The sequence below is a fragment of the Cygnus olor genome, chromosome 5 (assembly GCF_009769625.2).
Source record: "Cygnus olor isolate bCygOlo1 chromosome 5, bCygOlo1.pri.v2, whole genome shotgun sequence".
In the NCBI taxonomy this organism is placed as follows: domain Eukaryota; kingdom Metazoa; phylum Chordata; class Aves; order Anseriformes; family Anatidae; genus Cygnus; species Cygnus olor.
This window is the reverse complement of record NC_049173.1, coordinates 38,311,224-38,329,705: the sequence shown is the minus strand read 5'-3', so window position 1 is coordinate 38,329,705 and position 18,482 is coordinate 38,311,224. Positions and strand designations below refer to the sequence as shown.

At 43.1% G+C, this 18,482-nt stretch overlaps 2 protein-coding genes across 2 annotated transcripts; one reads left to right on the top strand and one right to left on the bottom strand.

Annotated features, from left to right (window-relative positions):
- Positions 1–2,581: 2,581 nt before the first annotated feature.
- Positions 2,582–11,462, top strand: PLEK2 (pleckstrin 2). Its single transcript, XM_040558327.1, has 9 exons — positions 2,582–2,719; positions 5,252–5,416; positions 6,398–6,579; positions 7,055–7,146; positions 7,480–7,667; positions 8,069–8,170; positions 9,091–9,174; positions 10,416–10,494; positions 11,329–11,462. The coding sequence occupies exons 1-9, from the start codon at positions 2,672–2,674 to the stop codon at positions 11,454–11,456; spliced, it is 1,068 nt and encodes a 355-aa protein (XP_040414261.1). The 5' UTR covers positions 2,582–2,671; the 3' UTR covers positions 11,457–11,462.
- A 58-nt stretch (positions 11,463–11,520) lies between these two features.
- Positions 11,521–18,214, bottom strand: LOC121070745 (galectin-related protein A-like). The gene is made up of 4 exons (XM_040558333.1): positions 17,950–18,214; positions 15,065–15,153; positions 14,149–14,323; positions 11,521–13,766 (listed from the first exon to the last, which is right to left on the bottom strand). The coding sequence occupies exons 1-4, from the start codon at positions 18,160–18,162 to the stop codon at positions 13,623–13,625; spliced, it is 621 nt and encodes a 206-aa protein (XP_040414267.1). The 5' UTR covers positions 18,163–18,214; the 3' UTR covers positions 11,521–13,622.
- Between the last annotated feature and the right edge of the window lie 268 nt (positions 18,215–18,482).

Sequence of the window (18,482 nt, the reverse complement as noted above, 5' to 3'; positions counted from 1 at the left end):
TATGGTTTGAACCACATCCTTTTCTACCAAAAGACTTGAATGCCAGAACTTGCCTTCCCAGCACATGCCTGAATATGACAGCCCAAATCTACTGACTCATTTGACAGTATATGACCCTTTTCCTACGAAGCTAAGAAATCTGCTTTTACTTAACCTCAGAGAGCAACATATGGGCAGTTTGTTAGCTTTGAATAATCTCTGTAGAATAGGGGGGTGGATACGTGTGCATTACAAAAATCCCAAGTATTGAAAAAATGCTTGGAAGCATTGAAGAAATTAGAAAAAAAAAATCTGTATTTTAAAAAAAAGACAAACCTGATACAAAACCTGTTGTTTAATGACCAGCTAGGGAAATTTTGCTTCAAAATTCACCAGCAGTTTGACAATAAATTTTTTCATTGCTAGTAGTAATTTTGCCAAGAAACTTCTGTAGTGTTGTGGGTGGTCTGCATGCTGGGAAAAAAAAAAAAGCTCACTTGCTCAGATCTTCGACCAGGGCTGGTTATTGTGTAATTTTGAGATCACTGTCTGAACGAGAGCCCCCTGCAAGCTTCTGCCTGTCCTCGCTAGCATGGAATTACCTGACCCACCTTGTTACGGATTGCCTGCAGTAACAAGCCAAGCAATGTGAAGTCAAACCTCAAGTACGGTGCAATGGAACACTATTCCTGGAGCTGGTTGTATAAAGTGTGACGGTCTAGGAAACAAATGTGGTGTTAATGTATCTTGTCTACTTAGACTCAAGGTTTTTTTCTTTGATTCAGTATTGGTCATGTCCTTGTGTGCCTCCTTTTGTGACTCGTTTGTATGTTATTATCTGAAGTTTAACAGTGGTGGGGCAGTGCAGGTTTGTAGAGGGCCAAGTTTAATTCTGATATGCGGGGCATTCAGTAACCTAAACTTTTTCTTTCTGCTGACTTCCTCAGTTTTGTTCCCAAGATTCTGCTTCTGTACATACTTTTATTTGTATATACATTTATGCATATACACGGATACAGATCATTCTTTAAAAAAATAAAATAAAATAAAGTTTCTTTCTACTTTCAGGTCACAAAAAAAATAAATATTTTTCTTTATGAAAATTTATATTGCTATATTTGAGAACACTACATACCTGTAAGGAAAACTAATCCTCTAGGTGTCCTGTTAAGCTTACTGGACTCAGTTCAAACAGCCTGAAGAACCAGCTAACTGTGAACTGACTTACACAACTGATTGTCATGGGACTGCCTTCTTTTTCCAAAGTGGCGAAGGGAGTATAGCAGGAGCTATGCACTTCATGTGGGTTGGCTGCTTTTGAAACCTCAGCTAGCATATTCTCTATTTATACAGGAATGGATTTAAAAAATATATAAATAAAAAAAAAATAGTCTTCAGTTACCCACTATATTTCTCATGATCTATGCAGAGTTGTTCTCTGGGTAGTCTCCAGCACGTTGTCATGTTTGAATACCTTCTTTGGTATCTCAGTCTTCCTCCCTCCTCATTAGAAATTAGAAAAATAATATAAAGATAAGGTAATGATTTGTTTGTTCCTTTTCCTCAATACAGGAAAGTATGACCAGTAATCTGATCCAGTATGCAGAGACTGAGATACGTGAGTCAACTTGTCTTACCTAAGAACTCTGGACTCTTTTTTTTGTGGGTGCATAGCAACAAGTGCTTTTGTTATTTGTTTTACTGTACGTCATTTTTCTTATCACAGTCTGTAGCTGTATCCACATATATCACCTTAAATTGGCTGCAAGTCATGGAATGCTAACAATACAGCAAAGACTGTACACAGCAGCTCTGTCTGAAATACTGTTACTAACACTGGCTTATTTCTTCAAGACCTATCAAATAGATTTATCATGGCTGAGGTTTTCAAAAATGAAAAAAAAAACACCTCAAGCTCATATTCAGGCACAGAAAAGGCACTGTTTCAAAAGCTCTCAGGACTTTCGAGAGGTCCCTGCACTGGGCTTATTTATCAAACCACTTTTCTAAAAACCCAAGTAGTTGCTTACGTAGAGATTTACGATATTCAGTTGAAGTAGGCATATCTGGGAATCTTTGTTTACATGTTCAAGGATCACTGAATGTAGAGTGGGCTTTGGGAGACAATTGGGCTTCTTTGGTAGAATAAATTTCTATCAAAAGCAATTATTTTAAGGTTTGTAAAATTCTCATTGTAATTATGATATTCAGTATGATACACTCGAGGTGTTGTGATCTGTAGAACCCCTAGAAGATACACTTATTAGATGAGAAATTTTATGCCATAGAGTGGACTTTTCTGAAATTGAGATAATTTTATAACTCTGCTTCTCCCTCCCATGCAGTTCCTGTGTCTCACCTCTTTTGTCACCATGAAGCTGTTGCTTATCTTGGCTTACTCACTCAAGGGTAGTTTTTTTTACTATACCAAATTCTATGAAATCCCTTTGAGATCCTTTTTAGACTTCCCTTTGTTTTCCCTCCCTGGAGGGCAGGTAATGTATCAGAGCCAGCTCAATGTTTAACTAATGTCTCACAGAGCGGGAGAAAAAAGGGAAGGGAGAGTACGTCACTCAGGAGGAGGGTCGTGGAGAAAAATGAGCTTGCCTGAACTCCTCACGTGCAGAGAGACAGACTGCCAGGGATCAGGTTCTTCTCAGTGGGGGCTCATCTCTCCTGGCGGCTGGTCGTGATGCAGGAGGCAGCTGGAGTCCTGAAGGAGGGCTTCCTCGTCAAACGGGTAGGTGCTGCGGCAGCGCCGCGAGGGCTCCTGCGCGCGATGGTCTCCAAAGGTGGAAACAGCCCCTGAGAAGGGACCCGATGGAGCCAGGGCTCTTGGCGAGGTGGCATGTCGAGTGTAGGGGTTGAGGAGCTCCTCCAGATACCTACAGGCTCCTGTGGAGGAAGCTGCAGGAGCTGCAGGCCTTACCCGCCCTCCGTCCAGTTCCCCGTGTCAGCGTTTGCCCAGAGGAAAGTGAGCAAGCTATCAGTGTCACTCCCTTGGTTATCGGAAAGCTGGTACATCTGCACCTAGGGCACACCTCTGCGAAGAGCACATAAAAGTAATAATACCTGGTGAAAGGCTACGTGGCACCAGGGAAAGTGGCCACAGGAGGATGGGCAGAGGGGAGATGTTTGGAAAGTTTCTCAAGACAGTTTGTGCCTTCTTAAGCAGATGGCTGAGCAGGGTTTGTGAGAGGATGGAGAACAGATTTTCTTTTTAAAGTGAGAGCAATATGAATATGGAAATGTCTCTGATACAACTTTTCTTGCACACCCCAGAAGCTTCACTGTAAGAAATTTTCAGCTGAAGCATGGAGAAATCAACTGAGACACAGTATGACAGCTTTCAGCCTTTCCCAACGTTTCTCCTCATGGGATCGAATCAGTTAGTAGAGGGCAGTGGTGCAGGGGGCATGAGCAGCTTTCCGTACCAAGTCCGTCTCAGTGACTAATATGGTCTTTGATTGTGCACTTGAAGTGCAATTCAAAGGTTTGTTCAAAGCTTTGCCACACCTTGGGAAATGCTTTCCTACAGTACGTGTCTGCTTCTGGTGCTACTGTGATGGTAATTCTTGTCGGGAGCTCTCCTGGCAGGGCTCACGGCTGCGGGGCGTGGGAAGTCCAAGCTGTGCCCTGCCGCCCCTTCCATGGAGAGTGCAGAGCAGCCCCAGCTCCTTCTCTGGGCTGTGGTCATGTTTTGTGTCTCTTATGTGACTACTGAATTAGAGAGGGGAAGCGGAGGCACCGTGTCTGAGAGAGGAACGGGTGTCATCAGCGTGCTGAGCTGTAACTGCTGGCTGGCTGTGCAACATCACTGAGATGTGCAGTTTGATAGAAAGGAGACCAGAAAGAAGATGAATAAAGGACACTGAGGGAGGAGGGGATCCAGAGGAAAAAAAAAGTAAAGGGATGGGATCAGGTAAAGGAAATGGATTTCTTAAGAAGAGCAGATGCAAGGAGAAAGTATAAATCCATTATAAATGACTGAATTATTTATTATAATGTATGAGTACAATGTGTGACAGGTAAAATTGAAGGAAAAAAAAAGGTAATGTCACATCCTAAAAAGAGGAAATCTCTGAGAAGGAAAGAAAAGAACCATGGCAAAGGAGAAGTGGAGAAGGGGATGTACATCAGGTGAAAAAGTGGGGAAGGTGAAGGGAAGGAAAGAACAAAACCAAACTAGATTAACTGTGTTGAGTATAGGCTAGCAGACATTAGAACTAACATGCCCTGGATTTTAGAGACTCATTACCCCGCTTCTGTGGAAATTGCTGGTTTTCCCCTTTACTCATAGCAAGTTAATGAGCTTTGATTCCTGCCACGACTGGACCTTGCATGTTCCTTCCTCCTAGCCGTGCCCACCTCTCCCAGGTGTCAGAGCTGCCTGTGCCCGGGCTTTGCCTGCAGGCTGTGATGCTCTGTCGTCGTCTGCAGGAACGCAAGGCAGCTCCCCGCACCACGAGGTGGGACCTGACCCCGTAGGACAGGACCGAGCCTGTCGGCACCAGCCCTCGCTCAGCTTGCTCTCCCATGCAGCTGGGTGAAAGACAGCCGGGGGCTGTTTATGGAGGGGAAAGAAGAGGTATTTTATTCCATATAACCCAGGATGTACCTGACAGCAGCAGTTGCTCAGTCTTTTGCCATTAAAGAGAATATTTGCAAAAAACAGTAGCACAGAGAGTGTTCTAGCCCAGGAAGTTGGAGGTAGGCAGGATAGAATAAAGCACCATCTGGCAGCATGGGGGGATGTAAAGAAAAGCCAAGTCACACAGCAAAGCACTCTCTGGACCACTTGGCACCTACAGCCACGACCAAAATGACAATGAACAAAACAGATGAACACCCAAGGGCACTGAAGAGAAAGTGTTTGTCTCCAAGAGCTGCCAACCATGCTGACGCACTCACCGATTTCAGATTTAGCCCTGTTCCTGCCTGCTGCTGTCAGCAGGCGGGCATGCACCCAAATGACGGCTCTTTGAGATAATTCTTGTGAGCTGTTGCAAGAAACAATTCTTGCCAGCAAAAATGTTCTTTCTGCTGGAGAAAGAGCAAAGCACCTTTCTGTTCTTGCTCCCCGTTTTTACACTGGTGGAACTGTGTTATTTCATTGCTAAAGATGTGTATTTCAGGGAGAGCAAGACTGACGATGACTTCTCATGTTTCTTTTCATATGGCTCCCTATTGGCTTATGGTATTTACATGAAAACAAAAAAGAAAACACCATTTTTCAATGCTTGTATTAATATGTGCATTTCTTCCCCTCTAGGGACATATCGTTCATAACTGGAAAGTAAGATGGTTCGTTCTGCTTCAGGATAAGCTCCTGTACTATAAACTTGAAGGAGGCAAGAAGGAGTCTTCTCCAAAGGGCAGGATCCTCTTGGATGGCTGCACTATTACTTGTCCATGCTTGGAATATGAGAACAGACCTGTAAGACTAGAAAAATGTATCCCTTCTCACTGACGCTCGCTTTCTAATTTCTCTTTTGTGTTTTCCTCTCCCCCTGATTTCTTTGATTGCTGTAATTACATCACTGGGGCATGTGTTTCCAGAAGTAGGCTTCACTAAAAGCAAAACTGCCATTTGCAATGTAACCAGGACTAGCAGTTAACTGCCTCATTGTGTCTTTGTCATGCTCTGTGCCCAAATCTGAGGTGCAGTCACTAACGAAAAGAAAAGAAAAAAGGAAAAAAAAGCCTCACAGACATAGAAGAATAAATGCAAATGCATCATCCCAACAATATGTGGAGAGAGGACATGAGCAGCTCAATTAAACCTGAGAATGATAGGGAAAAAAGACAGCTTATCATCTATGGTAGAGGCTGTAAACACTGTCCATATTCACACAGGGCTCTCAGGCAGACAGGTCAGACTCCCTTTTCCTTTCCCAGTGGGTCTTCACTGCTGTGGAAAGTTTCCAGCAAAAAGGCTTTGGAAAGGAAAGTGCCTCCTGGGCTTTTCCACTCACCCGTGGGCAGTGGTCACGCAGACTTCCCCTCAGAAGAGCCAGAAGGGAAATGACTCTGTAAATTGCTGACTATTTCGGTACATCTCATGGAAGAATGAGCCTAGTGAGAGTTTGTAGTTGATAAGCAAGAGATCTGGATGTGAAAACTCCACAGTCAGCAGCATGCTCCTATTTCATCCCATTTCTGGGCAGTGTGCTCTCTTTCAAGAATTAAAAGCTCCACGTATACAAACCGTGCTTGTAACCAAAAACCCAGGGATCTAAGGGAAAAAAAAATATCCCCAAAAACTGAACTGTATCCAGTGTCCTTCAGGCCAGTATTACCCAGGAGGGATACCATATCACACGATTTCTGTGACTTGGGCTAGCGGTGAAAGAAAGCAAAATGCGAGTGGAGGGCAAGAGCTAAATGTTATTACTGCTTTGCACTTCTCTCTCCACAGCTACTCATCAAACTAAGGACAAAAACCAACACAGACTATTTCATTGAATGTTGCTCCAGAGAGGAGCGAGATTCTTGGGCTTTGGACATCACTGGAGCCATTCATGCTGGTCACCCAGTGCAGGTACAAGAGCTTCACAGAATGAAGAACTCTTTCAAACTTCTGGAGAATATCAGCCTCCAGTAAGTGCTTATAGTTTCACCTTCCACTGTTGCTGTAGTCTGCAAAGTACCTGAGCTGCTGGATGGGGAGGGTCAAGGGAAGCTTCTCTCTGCACAGATCTGCTCCTTCATGGCCAGGAGCCTCTATACTGGCTGCTCCGTCCTGGATTTGCACACACTTTTGTCTTGTTAAATGAGAACTTCTATTAAGAAATAGGAAAATGGCATGAATTTGATTTGTGTTGAGATGATTAACGGAGTCTGACTGTAGCCCAATTTGAAGTGCTTTAAAATGAAAGATACTTTGAGGCATCTTTTTTAGTGTTGTGCATTGGGAGAATAAAGTTTTCCTACAAACTCAGGACTAAACTAATCCAGATTGTTTTCAAGCTTTATGCTGGTAATCATTAGGACATCCTGGGCACTGACAGAAGCATGTGACAGTTTCTGCCTGACTTTCTATTAAAGTAACATTGTCCTGTGTACTCTTTTACAGCCACATAGTGGATAAAATGCGTGACAGCAGTACTGGAATTAAGCTGACCCGCAACTTGGAGCAAGGCAACAGATACAAAGAGACCTTCACAGGTATGCCTGCTGCAGACAAAGGACTTCCTCGCATCTGACATGCCACATTGTAGGGACAAGGGAGCCACTGTACTGATTTGATGGTGGGATCAGTTATGGCCCACTGGAAAGTACGGGTGCAGCTGAATTCTCCAACGCCTTTCTCTCTTGCTCTGTGGATAGATGGAAGCATACATAGGACCCCACTCTTTCAGTCAACCTTGCACTTCACTGACAGCCTTCATGATGGTGCCAAAGTGTTTTGTCAAAGGAAGGCCTGTTATGGCAGGAGACATTAGTCTCACTTTGGAAGAGCGGGTTGCCTTGGTCTGAGAGCTGCCTTTCTCCCTGCAGGCTCTGCCCTGGTGGACTGGCTCATCTCCAACAGCTTTGCCGTGTCGCGGTTTGAGGCCGTCACCTTGGCTTCCATGTTGATGGAGGAGAACTTCACCAAGCCCGTGGGAGCCCGCAGCATTGAGGCCATGCGCTACAGCGACCTCTCTGAGCAGTTCCTCGACGACTCTACCGCACTGTACATGTTTGTAAGTGGTGTGGCTGCCAGCAGAGGCAGCTCCTCTGCCCATGGTCAGGCATTTGATTTGAGGCAGTGGTAAAGGGGGACACACACAGCATGCACCCAAAGGCAAAATATGTAAGCTGTGAAAATAAGCACAAAAGGGGCTGCTCTGGGCTTTCAATAGTGTTTGTACTTGTACTTTTGCTGGGGAAAAAAATCTACAAGGATATGGAAGGATCTACAAATAAGGTAATTTGGCATTAAATAGGTTGCAGCCCTTGGCACTGCTGTGTCTGCATTTAACAGAGGCCATACAGAATTCACTTGGGGAAAAAAAGCATTAAAAACAGCTCAAGGAAAATAAAATGCAGAACTTTGTCCTTAAGATTAAAAATAAAAGTGGAGCCATCTTTTCTGTGTTTGCAGGCTGAGAGCAGTAAGAAAATGCTCAGCTCCAAGGAAGAGCTACAATTTAACATCTCTGAATTAAGTGGCATGATTGTGAAGCAAGGATTCTTAGTGAAACAGGTAAATACAATCTTTGAACCTTCACTGTGAAGCAAGAAAAATGACCACTCTTACAGCTGCAAGGAGAATGAATGAGAGTTACACAAGCATGGCTGGGGAGTTGTGTCCAGCAGACTTAAATTGCCCATCAACACGGTTAGCAGAGATCATGAAGTGAAGAGTGTCTGGCTATAAGGATGTGAGCTATGGAACCTGCTGCTCTGGCAGGATTCATTGGATATTCTGTATATATTAAGTGTGTACTGAAAGGTATAAAATAATACTGAAAACAAAAGTCCTACACATACTCCACCAGAGTTGTTGTATTCACACCAAGTAGATCCACTGTCCTTCTGATCACACCTATCCCATCGGGATTGTGCAGGCAGCTATGATATTCTGCTGGCCACAGCCAAATTTCAAGGCTGGGAAGATTGGCTTTTGCATGAAGTGGACATTAATTTGTGGACAGTCACTCATGCACACACAGATGCTCTGCTGGGGGTAAGTCCTGTTTTCTTCAAGTGTAATTACCTGTCAGTGGTAATTGCTTATGGGATCCCAACTCTTAGTCTGCGAGACTTAGTTTTAGACCCTTGCCACAAGCAAGATGAGGATCAATCACGTTGGTTCACAGCATAACACATCCACCTGCAGAAGGAAACCTGCCTGCCTTGCATGATCACATTTTTATTCTGGATTTTTGTATGAGGAACCATGATTTTTCAGTACAAGAAAGGAGAGACTAAGAAATTATCAATCTATGAAGAAGGATGTTAGGCAGAAAATCCTGGGAGTTATTAAGATGTCAGATTTTTTTTCTCTGTTGGCTGCAAAACTTCTATTTTCAGTACCTAATTAGGCCTTCCATAGAGCCTGCAGGAAAATGACCATTGCAGGAGGTATCTACTGGTGGTAACATTAATTCTTCCATTTTCCAGGGACACAAGAGGAAAAACTGGAAGGTGAGGAAATTTGTTTTGAGAGCTGATCCTGCTTTCTTGCACTACTATGACCCCACTAAGGTATGTGAGTGTGGAGTTGGTACCCTCAGAAATCCTCTTCCAGACCTAAATATTATAATGAAAAGACAACACAGTCATGCTGTAAATGTTTCTCTCTCCCAGATCTCCTGGATTCTTCTGTTGATGTCCTGGGAAATAAGACCTCTCTGGCCTTACTCTAGGAGGTTGTCCTTGTATGATTTTCTATCTCTGTGTCCCCTGCCTATCTTTTCCCCACTGAGATTCCCTTTCCTTAGCTGTGGGGCAGCAGTTTAGGGGTTCCTCTTTTGCTTGTACCCACACAGTCTGGGACCACGATCCTAGAGGGATTCTTCCTGGGCTGTGGTTTTTCTGGGCTGACATCCCAACATTTGATAGTGATTCTGCTATTAGGAGTTCCTATGTTCTTTTTACAATGCTGAATAGGGTCTCCTTGGTCCCAAAATATTTACAGGAATTTCTGGCACTCAGATTTAAATGTGCTCAAGGAATAGTAGAGTTTGTCGTCATGGATATAACCATCGCAATGAGAGTGAGCCAGAAGGGCATGTGAATCCATCAGCCCCCGATGCACGGGGTTAATGCAAAGCCCAAGAGGCCACTAAGATGAATATGTTATAGCAATGTTTCATGTAATTTTTAAAGAAAACTGAAACAGCATAACAGTGAACTTATGAGCCTGGTTCATGTTTTGTTGCCTGTTTCTTTGTGTGGGTTTTGGTTTTTTGTTTGTTTGTGGGGTCTTTTTTGGTTTGGGGTTTGGGCTTGGGTTTTTGTTGTTGGGATTTTTGTTTTTTTTTTTTTGCATTGCAACTTGCCCTTGTAATGCTATAAACTCAAACTTTAGAGTCTGAAGTTCAGACACAAGAGCTAGCCTACTGGTGAAAATGGTCAGATTTTTTCCATACAGGCTCAGTGAATAGTTGCAAGCTAAAAACTTGCAGAAGTGTGTGTGTATATGCATATATTTAATATGGGTTGTTATTGATAAAACTGTACATAAGTTTGAAATGTGATTGTTAGCCTACCTTTTGTGCTTCTAATTGGTCTCCACCATTTCCAGATACATCAAAGAAACATCTGAGGCACAAACAAAATAGTAATACATTTAATTACATGTTCTGACTTCTGTGACTTGGATGTTTTATATCCAGAAAGACTGGCATTACTTCTCCACTTTCATAAAAATAATTGGGGTGGTCTGGGAAGTGATTCCAATTATGATATTTTGCAGCTAAGCCTCATTTCCCTTTTCTTTGCAGGAAGAAAACAAGCCAGTAGGTGGATTTTCTCTTCGTGGCTGTCTTGTCTCAGCTCTGGAGGACAATGGAGTCCCAGCAGGTAAAGTATGAGCCTCTAGACTTTGCTTCTTAGGTACCTATGCTATAACAACACAGTCTTTGGGAGTGGGTTTGTGTTTATGGCTGGCTGTAAGAATGTGTGGGTTAGCTTTTCTTCTCCCTTGCAAGTGAGAGAAGGTATGTCATGAGACATTCCCATACTGATGGACTGTCCCATAAGGGGATTTTTTTGGAGTTACTTCTGGATATCCTGAGTTTTCCTTTTTTTTTTTTTTTTTATGGACTACTCTTAGTCAGGTGACCCCTCAGGAAGTCTCAAGATACAGATTAATATTCCGGAGTTAACAGCCAAAGAGGAAATGCCTTTTTGGATGTTGTTGAACTCAAAGTCTTGAGGCACCCCTGATGCTGTCCCTTATTCATGTGTCCTCTCCACATGTATGTACTCTCATCTGGATCTGCTAGAATCCAGATGTAGGGGAGACTTAAAGACAGCAATATAAAAACCAATTCTGCTAGAGAATATGCTTAGCTTAAGCATTTGTCTAGAATCTCAAACTCACAGATAAGTGTTTCTGCTATTAAAGCAGTTTATTTTATTATAGTAAGCACAATGTGTGGATCACAAATAGGGAATATCTTTCTAAAGACAGAAGACAGAGCCTTAAAAAAGATACAGACCAGGATGGAGGGCCATGATGAACAACGCAGCTCCTTACTAACAGGAACCCAGAGATGGGCAGGAACAAATCTAATCTACTGCGCAAACTGGTGGAGAGCTCATCTCTCCAACATACAACTCCAGTAAGATCCTACCTACCGCAATGCAGTTCTCTATGCACTTTCCTGATCTGTCACATTTTTCTCTCTGCAGGAGTGAAAGGCAATGTACAAGGCAACCTTTTCAAAATCATCACCAAAAATGACATTCATTATTATATCCAGGCCAGCTCCAAGGCAGAGCGAACACAATGGATTGAGGCAATCAAACCACTGACATGAGTAAGGTGGACTCAATGGCAAAAGAAAAGTCACAATTGTGACCAAGTTTCCTGCTCCCTTTGTCTGGCTTTTTTTTTTTTACTATGGCATTTTATTTTTGTTATTTGTATTTCCATAACACCTAGCAAATTCCTGACAGACCAGAATTCTAGGTGCTTAGGAGTCACACAGATCTGGAATAATTCTCCACCAGGAATTTACCGTCTAACCAAGAGACAAAGGACAACAGGTGGATACAGACAAATGATGTTTTACAAGGAAACAATGAGATATACTATTCCAAGATGGAAGAAAAAAGAATCTCTTGTACAAGTATTCAGTCTATATCTGACAGATCCAGGTTGTGCTTTATTCTAAAGCAGAAATGTCTTGCTCCTTTCCCCTTTATAAAGGGGCTCATAAACTTAATTATTTCATGTGGATAGAATCAAGGTGTGTGAACAACGTCACAGTCTGAAAGGTCCTGGTGTCTGAGACTGCGTGATACACTGTGAAAGAATCTTGTGCTAAGTCACAATTATGTGCTGGGATAATTGCTACCGGGAAACAGACTGGGGGTCTCTTTGTCCATCCGTCTGCTCTACCGTTTGGCTCTCTGTTATGCCAGAAAAGACCAAAGGATTCTCATCTCCAGTACATCCATTATTCTTGTGCTGTTAATGACCCATCGTATTACACGATCCCGAGTATCAGATCAGTGGCATTTATTCTAGACAATGGCTGGTGCTGACTATAGTGGAAAAAATCACTCAGCCCTAAAAGCAAGACTTCCTCATGTTTATCACCATGAATCCATTTATGTGGAGCACCGTGTGGACTGAGAACTCTAATAGCAATTCTCGTTATTGCTTTTTTTTTTACTTTAAGCCATTAAATTTTCAATTATGTGTCTAGCAAGCTTGACTCTGATATCATTAAACATATATTAAAAAAAAAAATTCAATGCATTTGAATCTCCTGTGCTCTTCAGACATGATTTTTCTCAGAGTATATGATCATAATGGTTTCATACACCTTAAACTTAGAATAATATGGGAAGTGAGACATTATCCACAGAGCCAGAGTAGAATGGAATGTATGAGATGACTAAAACATCTGATCAGCCTGCTAATGTTCTATTTTTACAAAATTCTTCTGTTGTCTGAGTATCTGTATCTGACAGACTCTGCAGTCTCCAAAACCACTCTGAAGACAGCATGCTGTATATCTTCCATAAAGTCACTGGGAAATTTGATATCCCTCTATCCACAGAACCATCTCTTCACAGATTTTTTGCCTTCTGAGTTATGTATTGAAAAAAAAAAAATCTCTTATCAAGAGCCTTTTCACTTCTTCCTGTGTTATTACCAAGCAATCGAAACTGAGCCAAAGCCAGCAGCTATGGTATTATAACAGCCACGTATTTGGGACTCTTTTATAGATCTACAGCAATGAAATCACAGCATAACACTCATTTGCAGTCAAATATTTAACAAAGCTGCTGAAGAAATTTGCCAGTAAAGATGAAGTTTTAATCAGATGCAAAAATGGGCAATGCAGTTTCAGCTACAGGTAAAATTTCGGAGGGCTGGTTCAGAGAAGGTTGTGAAATCTACAACTGTTGAAACTTTTCAGTCCCTGAGAACTCAACCTGCAAGAGACTGGGATGGTGGTAAGACATTTATTGCTCCATACCAGGAAGCACATATAGCTCATGCTGATTGAGCAGAGCTTCCTGGACAAGCAGTTCTCTCCTGATAATGTGAGACTCATTGGGGCCCTCCAGACTCCCTTGTTCACTCACAAGGAAATATCCCAATTCCCTTTTCTCATTCTCGCTACCTGCACGCTGCCCAGTTCTAGTCACATGGGTAACAGCCAGGCCACAACAAAGGATTGAGCTCCATGTCTGGGGCATGAGGGAACCACGCAGATACAGGATACTGCATAGCATCATAAATCTTGCAGTTTGGGAGACCGACACAGTATTTCAGCAGAGGCTCTCTGATCTATCTGGACCAGCCATATCTGCAATTTTTGAGCGTGTATTAGAAAAAAAGTATGTGTATTTCAAACATATCAGCAAATGAAGAAGACACAGTCCCAGTTCCCCACAATCAGCCAGGAGTTTGATAGGGGAAAGTACATTTTTCTTTGTCCCATGCTGATATTGTGGTTGCTGTTTATTCAAGCCACTTTGGTAAGATTGACATCCCCTGTGATCTGCAAAGCCTTCACCAAGTTCAAGGGCTGAATGCGGTGAGTGAAGTCACAGAGCTGCCGTCCATCAAGCAAGACCCGTATTTGCTGGTGTTCACATAAGAACTCCATCTGCAATGGAAAACAACAGGGGAGGGCTTTAGAGGCCAGCAGCAGAACTGATTTCATCAGCATGACCTTAGAACCCCCATGCAATAGGGACAGTGAAACACAAAGTATACCGATTCTTCTAAAATGCCCATGATAAATAACCTACTCTATGCGGAGGTAATACTATTAAACTCTTTATAGGGAGTTCTCTCAGTAAAACTAGAGAAAGAAATTAATGTCTCCTGTGAGGGCTTGAGCTGTTGCTCTCTGTGCCATACTAGACTAGTATGCCAGGGTTGTTAACCTGGCAATTTCAAAAGCTAGCAATTTGAGGTGAAATACATAGCCTTCAGCCCTGCTCTTCTCCTTTTCTTCACCCTACACATAATATCCCCAAAATTACCTTAAATGTGTCCCCTGCTGTGAATGGGAAGTAGGGAATATTCTTCTCTTCTATCCCCCACTTCCCAGCAATTCGTGCGTTTCGGGTGATGGATTTGTCACTAAAGTTAACTGTAAATAGCATCCCGACATCTTTGTTTGCATCCACTGGATCACAGAGCAGAGTCACTGAAAAGCTAGAAAACAGTTAAATGACTGGGGCTTTCAGAAATGTAAAAGGACATGGGGAACATGGCAGATGCTGTTGATTTTCACACTGAAATGTAGGACTCCTACAGGGACTGTGCACAGGCTTAGAAGCTGCAGAAAGGGCTGAGAACAGGACATTCTTTGTTTCTCTTCCAGTTTCCAGTAGGATGCTAGTGACTTCTGATTTTGCTTTCCCTCTCTTGTGATTGAAATCAAATATTTGTAGATAACAATTCCAATTTGTGTCCTAAAAGAGGTTATGGAAAACGCTTCACCACTGAAAGGGCTGGAATTGATTGCCAAAGATGCGAAAAAAGTGTAATGATAGCACAGTTGCTGTCATCGACTAAACAGAGCAATGGCCCTACAATTCCCATGCCAAAACCACTATTTTTTAAGTGGTGTTGATTCCAGCCACCAGTGGACAGCCTAGATATGGATTCTGAATTGCACCTCTTCCTGGAAGAGAAATGCCATTTGTTCACCCCCCTCTAGTTCATATTTAGATAAAGACAAGGAGTAGAAAATGCTGGTGGAACAGTCAGAAAGTCCAAATGGTGAATCATTTCTCAACATTCTCATCTTAATTTAAGAGCAGAAAAATTAAATAGAGACGTAAATTATGAATCTGTATGTCTTTCTTCCTCCCAAAGAGCACAGACACTCAAGAAATCTTCTGAATTTAAGGCATACAGGAGAACATATGAGAACAGGTGACCCCCACCTACCTCTTGGGATTGGAAGGTACCATCCCTATGACAGTGATTCTCATGGCAGGTCTCAGTCCACCTTTAATTTCACCAACATACTGCTCCACCTACAGGGGACGGGAAACAAGCTGCAGTAGGTTACCTCTGATAGCTTGATTGCATTTTTATATATAAAAAGAATTTAAAAATATCTCCCCCCTAAAGTACTTTTTACAGCTTTAGTACGAAGTCCGTCAGTTCTGGTATTGTAGGCAAACAGGAGGGCTGACGTGACCACAATGACTGATGCTGGCCTGGTGGCTGACTGACAGGACCATCGACCCTGGTGGAGGGTCTCTGACTAAGGATCGCCATACCTGTACCATACATGACAGATACGTGTGGTCAGTGATTACTGTTGAGACTGCCTGGACAGATGTGATCAGCACCATTGTCGAGGTGACCCTCATGCCTCAAGTGACAGGAGCCAGACAACTGCCACACCTCAGACAACCCAGTGATGTGACACAACAGTCTAATGACACAGAAAAATCAGGTCATGACAGCGCTCCACAGAGCAGATCAAAAGCTCTGCAGCAGCATGATGCAGGCCGTGTGCGAATTTACTGTCAGCTCAAATTTGTTAAAAAACATCGCTAGGTTAACTTGGTATCAAAAGGCTTCACACCAGAATGGGTAGTCTCTGTCCTCTGCCAGGACATAAAGCCAGCACAAACTCTGTATTTTGACAGAAACACCACTGTGTCCTCACACCTGATCCCAACCACACTGGTACTGATGGATGACCAGCTAACACATGTACCCCATGCTAATCTTCCCTGGCTGTCATCTTGAGGTAGCTAATCCTCCCTGGCTGTCGTCTTCTTGTGGCTGTGCCACACAAGAAGTGATTTGGCAGAGATGCACTGGCTTTGTGCCATTGGGAGCAGGAGGTAGGCTGAGGGGCCCTTGGGCAGAGCCAGCAAGCGGAGATCAATCTCCACACACTCACAGTGCACAGGATGGGTTGGGATAGAGTAAAGGTCAGTTTTATTGTTCAGCCTGGTTCACACTGCTTCCTTGTATTTAGTCAGAAGTTCCATTTCTTCTTTGTATTTATCAGAGGTAGACCCTGATGTGCCTTTAAGTACCTTTAAAATGCCATCAGTTTTTGGTGATCTGCTTTTCTCCCGTTTACTGTAGTTGCAATCTCCATTGGAAGACCAGAGCCACATTTACTTTTTCCAAGTAATTCTCTAACTGCTTTGAGGGTCAGTGGAGAAACTGATAGAGGCGATGGTTAGCATGGAAAAATAAGAGAGATTTTGGAACCAAATAGTAGGGGCATTCTGTGTACTACGCTGTAGCATGTAATCACTCCAAATGCATCGTTGTTGGAGAGAAGCTGTTGTGAAACATTGAGTGTTAATAGCAGTTTGCATGACACTGATAATTGTCCAAGCCAGTGCACGACAGACACTGTTACAGATAAAAAGTGCCTTATCCTTCCAATGTTCCAAAGAAAAACTTCAGACATTTTTTGCTAGAACTGCACAGTATGTGTATCATTTAGTAGTTTGGCTATTAGAAGCACTACATTAGTGTGGAAACCTATGGGTTTCCATTCAAGTGTACATTGCTATGGGTATTTCATACATATTTTCAAATTCAGATGATTAGTAAATATGTTAGAATTTAATACATTAGAATTCAAAAATGTTAGATGAATGCCAGCTTACTTGATGCGAACACAAATTCAAGATGAAAAATGTTTTACCTATGACATTAAACAATTTTTCCCTCCTAGATATTTATATCTAGCCAACTTTTACCACATCACAGATGTATTAATATACCCCTAACTTCTAACAACACCAGTGTAAGAAGAAGTTAAAGAAAAATCCCTTCAGAAATGACAGCTCTACTGATCATTGTTAACGATGTACATTCACTCTTGCAGAACTGGGCAGGTGACTCCAGCAGGTATGTTGTAAACCTCGTAACAAAAGCAAAGCATCAGCCACCTGACATTTCTTAGGTGAGGAAACAGCTCCTCAAACAAGGAGTCTGGCTCTAAGGAGACACCTAAAATCAAATTGCATAAACCATAGAATCAGAATGGTTTGGGTTGGAAGGGACCTTAACGATCATCTAATTCCATCCCCCCTGCAGGGACAAGCAGTTGGGCAAGGGCAGACAAAGGCAGGGACACCTTCCACTAGACCAGGTTGCTCCAAGCCCCGTCCAATCTGGCCTTAAGTACTTCCAGGGATGGGGCATCCACAGCTTCTCTGGGTAACCTGTTCCAGTGCCTCACCACCCTCATAGTAAAGAATTTATTCCTCATGTCTAACCTAAATCTACCCTTTTTTAGTTTAAAACCATTCCCCCTTGTCCTATCCCTACACTTCCTGACAAAGAGTGCCCGTCCAGCTTTCCTGTAAGCCCCCTTTAGGTACTGAAAAACTGCAATGAGGTCTCCCTGCAGCCTTCTCTTTTCCAGGCTGAATAACCCCAACTCCCTCAGCCTGTCTTCATAGTGCATGTACTCCAGCCCCTTGACCATCTTTGGTGTAGGTCAAGAAATAGTTTGTGTAGTGCTGCACCATACGAAATACAGTCAATAAAAGCATATGGAATCGTAACTGAATAGATCAAACCACAACTGCACAGTTTCAACACTTCCAGCTTTTCCATCACAGCTGAAACAAGCTCAGAGGCATGACTACCCACGTGCCAACCCTCAGCTGATACCGAGACGACAGCACGGGTGAGAAATACTTAGGACCCCATAGCTGGTAGTGCTACAAGCTCCTGCAGCACCTTGTGGGCTGTGCAGGTGAGTACCAGCGCATGCATGGGGACATGGCCCCCTTCCCATATCTTCTGTTTGGTAGCCCTTGGGGACCCACTCGCTCACTTACTTTGGGACACCTCTCCTTCTCTGTCATCACTGCTCTGGGCGCACACTGGCCTCCACTGCAGGAGTCCCCGGAGGAGCTTTTGTTTCGTGTGAGGACGCAAACAAACAAAAAGCTCGGAATAAAGGGAGGATGTGGGGTGGTGGTGGTGGTGGTTATCTCTGCCGAGCAGCGCCTGGACGCCACCCAGCCAAGCAGCTGAGTCACGGCCCCCATGCCTGGTCATGCCCCTCATGTCCCCCTGGGATGCTCACAAACACCCAGGCTGTGTGGGTGAGAGGGTGGGGAGCCCCTGCAGCACCCTGCCACCCTGCATGGGAGGGCCGGGCGCGCGCTTTAGAGGAACACTTAATAACGCACACGTGTGTAAGACGTATTTATTTATTTACATACATTTAATGCATTTAAGTATTGTGTCTTTTTATAAAACGCATTTTTATGCCTCTTCCCTCCGTTCTTAAAGGGTTGAATATATATATATATGTCATATCTCCCTGTATAGAAAGCAGGATATACATGTAAGTGTATAAACATAC